Source organism: Triturus cristatus, chromosome 6, assembly GCF_964204655.1.
Source record: "Triturus cristatus chromosome 6, aTriCri1.1, whole genome shotgun sequence".
In the NCBI taxonomy this organism is placed as follows: domain Eukaryota; kingdom Metazoa; phylum Chordata; class Amphibia; order Caudata; family Salamandridae; genus Triturus; species Triturus cristatus.
The window spans coordinates 18,400,007-18,412,211 of record NC_140589.1 but is presented as its reverse complement, the minus strand read 5'-3'; the positions used below and the strand labels follow the sequence as shown (position 1 = coordinate 18,412,211).

Genomic DNA, 12,205 nt, shown 5'->3' with positions numbered 1-12,205 from the left:
AACAAACCTGGACTCCTGACTCGGCTTGCACTGTGGCTCTTAGAACCAAGCTTGACTCCTGACTCGGCTCACACTGTGGCTCTTAGCACCAACCTGTACTCCTGACTCGGCTCACACTGTGGCTCTTAGAACCAAACCTGTACTCCTGACTTGGCTCGTACTGTGGCTCTTAGCACCAACCTGTACTCCTGACTCAGCTCGCACTGTGGCTCTTAGCACCAACCTGTACTCCTGACTCGGCTCAGTAGTGTCTCTTCCCTTAAATTCTCCGACTCTCCCACCTCTAATGGGAACAGCATATACTTCAACGCACTGAGGCAGCAACATGACACATGGCCTCTCTACAGAGGTTAGCTGTATGTGTCACTCAAAGCCCCTGCTGAAGAAATATTTGTACGAAAAACAATAAACAAGTTCTATCGGAGGCTTAGTTGGAAATATACAGTCGGAAGGCCTTCAGGCACGCTGCCCTGAGCAGGTTGTGTCTTGAAAGTCTGGGAAAGCAGAAAAAGAATATGTGGACACTAACTCTGAGGATGGGCCCTAGATGCTTCCGCCACAACTTTCTTTGTCACTGCGCAACAGTTGTATGTTTTGTGTCTCTTGACAATCTTTCTATGTGGCCACCAACACGAGACAGGACCACCCTTTTGATGGAGCAGGATTTCACAGAAAGAAACCTGCTCGAATGAATACCCCCATAATACGTATCAACAGTAAGTAGTAATAGAAAACTAACGTGCACCCTACATGAACACAAGGGAAAAATGCTTTGCGCAGTAACATGAGATAACGCATGGAGGAACTAAAAGTATTTACATTGTGCTTTAAAGGTAACGAGAAATAATGCATGACTAGGCCGCATGTGCATTTTGTAGTTTGCGTGTTGTAACTTGCTTTGGAATAATAAATAATGCCGCTTCTGCTTAAAGCTAAGCTAGGAAACATGCTAACAGGAATAGTGCAAAGGGGGGTGGTAAACAGTGAAAAGTGCATTACCATATAATTAATGACTGTTCATGTTCGATTTGTTATAGTGAGCTGGATGAGACGCCATTAGGCTTAAGTTAGCCGAATAAAGGAGGGGTTGGAGCAAAGAGTGAAACAGAACTGTCTGAACAGACAGAAGCACTGAGCACAGCAGATGAACCACAGAGGTCCAAGGCCGGCGTGCTGAAGGAAAATATCGAGTGCCTGCCAAAGGGATGTGACTGACCGTGGGACCTAAAACCTTTTCCACGGACATAACCAAGAGACTTGTGAAATTGTTATTTGAATCGCTACATGAATTCAATGTATGAACGAGTCAGAACTGATGTCATGAGAAGAAAAGTAAAACAATAGTCTACAGTAGTCATGAATGGGAACCTGATGGTGTGACCCACCACCTCCTAAATCCACCAATCAACTGTCGAGTATCGGGAAATCTTTCAACTAATGTGGGATGGATATGTAGGTTTTAGGGTATAACTGGGGTGCCTTTGGGGGTGTGGTTTCAGCACGTTTTTTCAGATAGCTGTTCGAGAGGGTTGATGCGTCGCTGCTCGTCGGTTTGCAGAGAGGCCTAGCTGCTCCTGTCCTGTTCCTGTCCCTGATATCTTTGTTCCATGACTCTATTTCAGGGAACGCCCACCGCTTCATCGGCCAGGAGGGTGGTTTTCTACAGATCCTTTGGGTTTTTATTATTCTGACTCGTTCTTGCAAAATTACTTGCAAATGTGCTTTGTCTCTGAAACCTTTGTCTCTCCGCCTATCCACTCCGTCAAATGAAAATTGTTTGCATTGTTGCTAAAACTGATGTCTCTTAATCTAGCCGCTCCTTCATGAGCATTTTGTGTATTGTATGATGAGTTTGATCCGCTGCAATTGCTGAAATTATTTCTCTTGTGAATTTCATTGTTTGCATTTTGACCGTATGCAAAGAGCATTTTATTGACCATATTGTCCTAAAACCTTATTAACCTTATCGAGAGTCTGTGATTATTTAGCTGACTTGATAGTTATATAGTGACTTCATTACCATCAACTGTTCAACTAATTGGTCCATCGTCCAAGAAGAAGGAAAGTTGATGTACAAGTTTTGTTACATATTCAGAAATGACAAACATGAACTGCTAAAGAAATTGAATGGATATTCGTAACAAATTGATCCCCAGCGCATCGGGGAAGTGGGTGCATTTGTACGGGCCATTGTATTGTGATGTTATTGAGCGTTGATCCCTGATCAGGCATTGGTTTTGCACTAGATCACTTTCTTCATGTGTGAAAGAGACAGTTCTCTTTAAAGAGCCCCACATCACAGTGCAGTCCATAGTTCACCCCTCTGTTGAAGTCGGTACCTTGTGCTAGACTTACTCTGATTGTATCTCTGCCTTCGACTCTCCTGGGCTCTCTGCTGCCTTTCAGCTAGGTTTGTGCTATACAAATCCCACATGCATACACACAGAGATAGTTCTTTTTAAACAGTAAGATGTTTACCATCAGCTGAATGCCAAAAACACGCAGAGAGCTCGTCTCACCTCCGACAGGTTGATTACCCCAACGGCCAGAGACTTGTACCCCAGAATGGTGCGGTTCTTGTACCGCTTCCGCCGCTGCAGCATGATTTGGAGTCTGTTGGCATCTCGCTTCAGGAAGTGTGGATACTAGAGATGGGAGACAAGAAGCGGTCAGAGAGATGAAGAAAGGACTGGGGGGTCAGCTGTAGCATGGAGAAGCAAGAGGCACACTTGAGGGACTTTCCTCTTCACCCCACTCCAGAGGGGGTGGGATCTGTGGGCTCCCTTCACCCCACAGCCCCACTCCAGAGGGGGTGGGATCTGGGGGCTCCCTTCACCCCACAGCTCCACTCCAGAGAGGGTGGGATTTGTGGACGTCCACATCAGCGCTGTCACTCTTCAGCGCCCTCTAGGTGCCTGGAGCAGAAACAGCAGGTTTCAGACATGGGATGGATTAAAGCCAGGTGTATCTTAGACTACACTAGACTATCAATCAGTTGTGTTCTGAGGGTGTGTTTGTAGACAAAGGTGGTACATTCAGGGGTGTGGGGGTGCTGCAGCACACCTTGATGACCTAGAAGAAAGTCCACAGGCCTCTTGAAGAGTTTTAGTTCTCCTCGCAGTGTTTGTTAAATCTCCATAGAGGCTGTTGAACACCAGATACACTTTTACATTATGCTCCTTCTTTTGTGAATAATGCACTTTAATGTATTTCTGACTCCAGAGTGAGGGCATTCAGTAACCTGAACCTACAAACAGGAGCCCATAATATGAAAGAATTCCCATTATGTCTCAGGACATGTTTACAAATTCCCAATTGGCACACACAGCTTATACTGTACATCCAGTTTATAATAATGATACAATCTTCAGTTGATATGTTCTCAAGACCTGGTCCAATCCTGCCTCCGTGGCACGAACCTTGACAGCTTCGAACTCTACCGTCCACTGAACGCCGAGTCACCTGCACCCCCCTGGACATCACTTTCACTCTCGATGAACAAAAACGACAGGCTGGCATCAGCTCTCTACTGAAGGGAGGGACATTGTTGCCCCAAAAAGCATCTCTAGAAGTGCCAGCCCTTGTACTCTAGCATCAGGAGGGTGGTAAGCCCCTTCTCCATGGCCTCTCAGATCCCACGCTGGCGCCTCTTAAGAGCATCCCACACACATGACGACACCAGCCCCATCCTGATAGAACACCATTGGCTCCCGGCACCATCTTCAACACCACCGGCATCATTTACAAAGCCATCGCCACCAGCGCCCCGTCTTTCTTGCTGACAAGCTCACCGTCTCAGGTGGCTCCGCACACACCCGCGGCGAGTACCCCGTCACACTGCAGACGACGAAGAGTAAAAAAGAAAGCGACGGGCTTTTCCATGAATGCACCCGGGATCTGGAGCAGCCTGCACATACCACACCCGAGACAAACGTGCCTCACATGCAGTGACCACCCAATAACCCGCTGCCTCTCCGATCACTCGGTGACTGGACAGCGCTCTGCCACCTGATGCCCACCTCCCACCTCCATCCCTCAGCGTCTCCCCAACCTGCTCCAATTTAGAAAGAGAACCCCCCATCACAGTGCACTGACCGTCCGTAACCCGGCGACTTCGCCTCTCACTGGCTGACTGTATCCTTGCTTTGAGTCGGACGGCGTCCCCTGCTACACTATTCAAAGCCCATAGATGCCCGAAATGTGCCCGAAAACACAGGTCAAAAACTGGCTGCTTTTTCTACTCCTTATTTCAGACTGTGCACGTGGAAGCTCAACATTGGTAAACCCTACAAGCGGCGCTTGTGTTCTCGATGGCAGAGGTGTCGGGGGTCTCCGCCCAGTCATCCACCCTGTGGCTAGAGTCGCCCATCTGCCATGTTACGGGCACAACTCTCAGCGCCCAGAATCCCTGTACAGAGGGTTTATTTTTAAGAATACATGCACACAGGGGAACAGATGGTTTCTGGCTATGTTTGTGTCTTTATTGTGCTGCTTAGACCTGCCCTAATAACAAAACCTTCCCATCGCAGCCATGTTTTTACAGTCCAGTGTGAAGCAGAGTCCTGCGCCGCACGTGTGGGCTGTTCCTGCAACAGCACAAGTGTCGGGGCTCACTCACCCCGCCGGCAAGCTTACGTGCGACTAAATCTAATCTTTAAATATACTTACACTTGTTAGTAAATATACTACCTTTCGTTGTTCACAATTTGTACGTGTAAATTTACTACATCCCCGCCCCTTGAATTCAGGGGTGGTGCCCAATTTACAAGTGTAAAGTTATGACTAGTAACTTTCCACACGTGCAGGCGGAGACAACCGCCGGGCTGCAGATCTCTCCACGGCACAGCATAAGGGAATGTTAAAAAGTTTATTCAACTTTTTAAAAGAAAGTAACGATAACCATTAATGTAAGTTAATTTTTAAAACTCTATAACAAAGTAAAAAAGCGGGAACATGATTAACTTAATTTTGAAATAAAGATTTCATCAACTGAAATATATTAAGTTAAAAATATTTTTAAAATATTAATTTAAAAAAAATACCATCTAATGTAAAATGTATACTTTTATTTAAAAGTTATGTAAATAATTAATCTAAATTAATTTAATCATTTTTATTAACATTAAAGTTGCATTAATTACATTAAAAAGGTTTCTAAAATATTTCTAATCAAATATATTTTTTATTTATGTATAATGTTTGAATACATATAAATACATTTTTAAAAAGTAGAAATAAATGAATGTTATTTTACCTTCCCAGCCTCCGTTACTGTCTATGGAAGGGTGCTGAAGTACCAATGGCTGTCTATATGGGTTGCTGAACTTACTCCGGGTCTGAGCTCGAGTACATTTACTACTGTTTTGGGTCCGTTTTGGAAAGTCAGAAGTGCAGTTTGTGAATGAGACTTAGCTGACTCTTGTGAATGGGAACATGCCACTTCTGTAGTCCCCCCTTACTCTTCCCTATACGTGTGTGGAGATCTCCGCTCAGACAGGACGGGCAGAGGCCGAGACCTCTGCATGTAGGTTGAGACCTCTGCAGGTCAGCTAAAGACCTCTACAGGTCGGGCAGAGACGTCTGCAGGTCGGCTAGAGACCTCTGCAAGTAGGTAGTGAACTCTGTAGGTAGGCTAGGGACCTCTGTAAATACGCTAGAGACCTCCACAGGCAGGCCAGAGATGACTGCAGGTCATCTAAAGATTTCTGCAGATTGGCTACAGACCTCTGCAGGTAAGTTAGTGACCACTGCAGGTAGGCTACATACTTCTGGAGGTATGCTAGAATGCTAGAGACCTCTACACTCTACAGGATGGATAGTGACCGCTGAAGGTCGGCTAGCGATCTCTGCATGTCGGCTAGAAACCTCTGCAGGTAGGCTGAGACCTCTGCAGTTAGTCCAGAGACCTCTGCAGGTTGGCTAAAGACCTTTACATGTTGACTAGAGACGTCTGCAGGTCAGCTAGTGACGTCTGCAGGTCGGCTAGAGACCCCTACAGGTCGGCTAGAGACCCCTGCAGGTCGGCTAGAGACCTCTGGGGGTCGGCTAGAGACCTCTGCGGGTCGGCTAGAGACCTCTGCAGGTCGACTAGAGACATCTGCAGGTCGGATAGAGACCTCTGCAGGTCAGCTAGAGACCTCTGCAGGTCGGCTAAAGCCCTTTACATGTTGACTAGAGACGTCTGCAGGTCAGCTAGTGACTGCTGCAGGTCGGCTAGAGACCCCTACAGGTCGGCTAGAGACCTCTGGGGGTCGGCTAGAGACCTCTGGGGGTCGGCTAGAGACCTCTGCGGGTTGGCTAGAGACCTCTGCAGGTCGGATAGAGACCTCTGCAGGTCAGCTAGAGACCTCAGCAGTTAGGCTAGAGACCTCTGCAGGTCAGCTAGAGACTTCTGCAGGTCGGCTAGAGACTTCTACAGGTAGGTTAGAGACCTCTGCAGGTCGGCTAGAGGCCTCTGCAGGTCGGCTAATAACTTTTGCATGTCGGCTAGAGTCTGCTGCAGGCAGGCTGGAGACCTCTGCAGGTCTTCTAGAGACCTCTGCAGCTAGGCTAGTGACCGCTGCAGGTGGGTTACATACTACTGGAGGTATGCTAGAGACCTCTGCAGGATGGCTAGTGACCTCTGCATGTCATCTAGAGACCTCAGCAGGTAGGATAGTGACCTCTGCAGGTCGGCTAGAGACCACTGTAGGAGAGTAGGATCTGCTTCACATGGCTACCCCCACTGTTTGCTGATGTTTCACTGTTTTTTGACTTTAGTCTGGCTGGGGCCCTGCTATTCAGAACCCCAGCCTAGCTGCTTCCTCTATAAATTGATTCCAAGTACCTTAGGTACACCACAGATTGGATTCTGGGGTGCCCTTATAAGTCTCTAGTAAATGGTATACTATGTACCCAGGGCATAGGTACCCCACAGGCCTACCAGGGGCTGCAGCATTTATAATGCCACCCCTGGGAAGCCCTCCAAAATGACACCACACGTCTGCTACTGCAGCCTGGGTAAGGTGGTGCATGCACCCGTTACTGAGGTATAGGTTCATTATACCTCACCCTATCACAGCACGTATAAACCAATCAGTCACCCCATGGCAGGTCTTATCAATCCTGAAGGCAGGGTGCTTGGTTTTGTGTGGGTATAAAGAAGGAACCCCTGTCCTTCGGACTTTAGATTATACCTGGACGAAACTCTCCTACAGAAATCCTGGAACTTCGACGATCTACACGACTAGATGACTGAAGAATCTCCCTTGGAGTAAAGGAGTCACTCCTCTGCTTGGCAGGCACCAAAAGAGGCATCTGTTCGGTCTGCATCTCCGAAGCTCCCGCCGAACGCCGAAGAATTTGCAACACAGGAGGTGGGTTTCCAGACTTCCCAGAGGCTGACCCGAGTCCCCAGCAAAGCTGAGACCCGTAGCCCTCGTGGGTGCTGTGGAACCGGAACCCCTGGACACCGTGCACATTTGCAAGTGCATCAGCTTCTCGACGTCCCTTGAGGCTGTGCATTGGGTTACTTGTAGCCCAGACCCCGAGCACCTTTTCCACCGAAGATTGCTGGCCTACACTCCAAGAGTGTTCGTAAAGCCCGCCCTTTGTGTGTTCGCTCGAGGCTCCTTCGCGATCCCTGGTCCGTTGACTGGTGGGTCCCTGCGAAGGCAACTCTTACTTTAATTGGGCTTCCCTGGTTGCTCGAGACATGCCCTGACTCTCCATCACTTGGGAAGTCCAAAGGACTTTACTGGTCCGCACCGAAGCATTTCTCCTCTTCCTGCGTGGGTTGCTGTTGCCAAGGCTTGTTGTGACCAATCCGGGCACCGATGCTGCAGCACTCGACATCCTTCTTGGGAGAGCTGAAATTCAGCTCCTGGTCGTCCTAGAGGCCTCCTGGTCCCCTTGGCTGAAGAGTCAAGCTTCCCCTCTTCGCACCTGAAGCACCAGACATCGGTGGGCATTCATCTATCGTGCCCCTGGTCACTGGCAAGTGACACAGACTCTGTCCCATCTGCTTTCAGGTTCTTCACATCTCCGATCCAGGCTTGGATGTCTTCAGACGCTTCTCCTCTTCCGGGCATCTGCACTTTTCAGTCTCCTGCCATTGAAAACGACGACGCGACCAGACACCATTTGACACCTATGCACCCGACTTTCCTGGGTGAGGTAACACCCGTGGGTGTTGGTCCTAGAACCACCGTCTAAGTCCAAAATGGTTTGTTCCTTGTCCACTCCTAAGTGTCCTTAAACTTTAAAATTCAAACCGCGACTTTCCCTTTAGAAGCTAACGGGATTTCACGGCTGTGTATTCACACTGCACACGTCCCCCGTGGGTCCCCTGTGTCACTACCTTGGGTGGTTCCTTGGGGTCCCAGCGATTCTACAGGCTCTAGGTCTTGTGTCTAGTCTAGTCGTGGTTCTTTTACCACTTTCTTAGTATATGGTTTGGTCCGCCCCTACGGCCTAACGTGTATTGTGCTAATTTACTGTAATTTTGAAGTGTAACATATGTATTTTTACCTCTAGCCTCATAAAGAGACTAGCAGGGTGTGTTTAGGAATAAATACATATAGTTTATATATATACCTGGTGTGGTCTCCTTTCATTCAGCCACTCAAGAGATTATAGACTGGTAAAACAAGCTGCTTTACATTCCTTCAAGACTTAGCCTGAAGGCTGCTCTCCATAGCTACCACTAGGATAGCTTTCAAAAAAGGTTGTATTTAAGCTATCATCAATAAGGGGTTGTTTGGACTGGTGCAAGGTGCCCACTAGAACTAGTGGACAGCATATACCAGGCCAACTTCTCACATTGGTGTGCAGCGGTTCGGATTCAAGCTTGCCATTGTTTACCAGATACTCTCAAGTGACTGACTAACTGAAAACCACTAAAGGTAGCTGAGGTACATATAAATCAAGCTTAAACTGTGTCAAGGGATAGCACACCCTTTCTACAACTCAAGAGAGTTTAGTAGGCTACACTAGAGTAGGTAGTGCATACACCACACCTCACTAGTGATGTCTTCAAGGCCAGGAACCAGTGGATCCCTGCCAGAAGCCAGTGGGCTTCTAGCCACCAAGTATGACAAACTCCCATTCTTGGAATTGAGCGCATTGTGTAGTACTAGGAAGTTCAAGACAGGAAAAAGTGCAAACACCCAACGCCTCATAGAGGTACTGCTGTTGGATGATCTCAGAAAGACCTCAGGGTCTGAAGGGGTAGGCAGAGTGGGGTGGGCAGCAGATGAGGAAGGGCCCAGGGGTACAGACACCCCTGACCTAACCTCTGTAGCTTGCCAGGAAGATGACCATGATCTTAACCTGGATAATGCAACTCCTCCTTAAGATGAGGAAGATGGCCATGATGGCCCTCTCTTTACTCCTCCAGGAAGAGTTGGGAGTGTGCCTAGAAGGTCCAGATCTCCTTCTCAGGAGTCTAACCATTCTGACACCTCCATAGGGACCTCTATTTCCTCTCATAGGATGGAATCCTCTCATGAGAGGAAAGAGAGGCTGCTCAAGTATGAGGAAGCTCAGCTTAGGATCAGAAGAGAGCAGATAGCCCTAGAAAGGGAGTCCCTAGAGCTAGAAAAAAAATGGGACTAGAGTCCCATGGTGGCAGCAACTTCCCTATTGTTAGGGAGAGGTCTCATGACCATAGAAACCTAAACAAGATTGTCCCTCCCTACCAGAGTGGGGATGACATCCACAAATGTATTACTGCTCTGGAAAGGGCCTGTAAAGTACAGAGGGTCCCCCAAGAGCGTGGGCAGCAAGCTCGTGGCTCTCCTTTGCAAAGGCAGGAATAAGCTCCTCACTGTAAGAGAAGAGGATGCTGATGATTTCCAAAGCTTGAAGAGTGCACTGATTGATGGGCTTGGCCTAACCACTGAACAATACAGGTTAAAGTTCAGAGATACCCAAAAGGCACAGAATCAAGACTGGGTGGACTTTGTAGATTGTGCTACTAAGGTTCTGGAGGGCTGGTTACTTGGCAGTAAGGTGTGTGATTTCAAAGGATTGTACAACTTAATTATGAGGGAGCAAATCCTTAATAATTGTCAAAATCAGCTGTTGCAACAGATACCTGGTGGACTCTGATCTGACCTCTCCCCAAGAATTGGGAAAGAAGGCAGACAAATGGGTCAGGACCAGGGTGAGGCAGGAGGTTCAGAACCAATGTGGTGACCCAAAGAAGCAAGATTCAAAGAACTCTGACAAGGTTGGGGAAAAGGGTAAAGACCAGAAGTCTTCTCAAGGTCCCCAAAAATCTGCATCTGGGGGGGGGAGGGGGCGGGGGGGGGGGGAGAGTCCCAATCTACCAAAGGAAAAGGCCAAAAGAAACAATGGTGTGAAATCTGTAAGCAGAAAATCCATTGGACTAGTGACTGTACAAAGTCCAAAGACTCAACTCCAGCCACCATTGCCCCTAAGGAAACTGTTCCCCCTAGTGCAGCTACTGGTGGAGGTGGTACTCAGAATAAGGGTGTAGTAGGGTTAACCCCGGGTTCTGAGATGGACTATGGCCTAGTCAGAGTTCCAACTCAGGCTGTCCTGATCTGTGATGGAGGCATGGATATGTCCTCCTTAGTGAGTCCCAGTAACTTGGGCAAATACAGACAGCAGCCTTTGATGAATGGAAAAGTAGTTTTGGCATGCAGGGACACAGGAGCACGTGTCACAATGGTGACATAATATCTTGTGGCTCCTGGGCAGATCATACTAGGTGAAAAGTACCAAGTGACCAATGCTAGCAATGTCAGGACAGACCATTCCTTGGCAGTTGTTAATTTCTCCTGGGGAGGGGTAACTGTCCTCAAAAAGGTTGTGGTAAGTGCAGACCTCCCTGTAGAATGCTTGCTTGGCAATGATCTAGAAACTTCAGCTTGGGCTGAAGTGGAGCTCAGGACACATGCAGAAATGCTAGGAATCCCTGCACATGTATTTGCTGTGAACAGGTCACATGCCAAATGTCTAACGCTGAACAGGCCCTGGATTTTGGAAGAATGGACCAGGTGCCTCCCAAGAGGAGGGGCAGTAGGGTGAAGGCAGTGCCTTTCCCCCTGTTAGACCTGGCATCCTTGGCATGGTATCCCCTGACTTTTTGCCTCTACCTCCTGTATTTTTGATACTGTGCTGGATTTTGTTTTGCTGGTTTAGATGCTTTGGGCACTTTGCCACTGCTGATCAGTGCCAAAGTGCAAGTGCTCCCTGGATAAATTATTACTGTGATTGGTTATCCATGATTGACATATTTGTTTTACCTGTCAAGTCCCTAGTAAAGGGCACTAAGTGTGCCAGGGCTGGTAATTCAAATGCTACTAGTGGGCCTGCAGCACTGATAGTGCCACCCACCTGAGTAGCCCCAAAATGGTGTCTCACGACTGCCACCACAGTGCCTGCGAGCAGCCTGTGAACTGCCATGTTGTCCTGACCAGTGTACACACTGACCAGGCCTGACCCTTCCCTTTTCTTACACATTGGACACCCCTATGGTAGGCCCAAGGTACCCCCCTGGGCAGGGTGCAGTGTATGTGAAAGGTAGGACATGTACTAGTGTGGGTAACATATCCTGATAGTGAAAATACTGCCAAATTCGTTTTTCACTATTGAAAGGCTATCTTGCCTATAGGCTAAAATGTGGAATGCTGTGTATCTATTTACCTGCATATCTTCCCATAGTGGCAAGATAGACATATAGAGTCTGATATCCGTGAACTAAGAATTTGATAACACATCTTTTAGGAAAGATGGTTTTTAAATTCCGTGTTTGAGAATAGCACTTTTAGAAAGTGGCTATTTTCCTGTTCAACCTTTCTGTGTGCCTCTGCCTGTTTGTGTATTGACTGTCTGGTTTGTGAGTGACAGGGGCTGGGGGTGGCTGCAGGAGGCTGGGGGACTCAGCACTAGGCTGAATAGACCTATCTACACTTAGAGTGGTGGGAGAAGTTGCACCTCGGCCTGAATAGGACTGTGCCTGCCTTCCACAATGCTGGCTCCACCTCCTGCGGTGTGTCTGATGGCCCTGGCCTCCCCTCACAAAGGAAGAAGACATGCCCTGGCAGAGGGCACCCTGAACTGGTTGGGACTGGATCCTGGACCCCTCACACATGGACAGCAAAGACTTATGGGGTATAAAAGTAAGACCTGAAACCCCTGTAAATTAGACTACTTCTGCAATCAAGAGGAATCCCTGCCCAAGAAGATCAGCTGAAGA

The 12,205-nt window shown here is 48.0% G+C and overlaps 1 protein-coding gene across 3 annotated transcripts in view; it reads right to left on the bottom strand.

Moving 5' to 3' along the window:
* Positions 1–12,205, bottom strand: part of LOC146813651 (phosphofurin acidic cluster sorting protein 2-like) — a 1,059,532-nt gene that overhangs the window by 575,199 nt on the left and 472,128 nt on the right. For all 3 annotated transcript variants that reach the window (XM_085610139.1, XM_085610140.1, XM_085610141.1), the window contains exon 4: positions 2,520–2,645. In XM_085610139.1, coding sequence (XP_085466265.1) covers positions 2,520–2,645 — 126 coding nt within the window. The remainder of the gene's footprint in view (positions 1–2,519; positions 2,646–12,205) is intronic.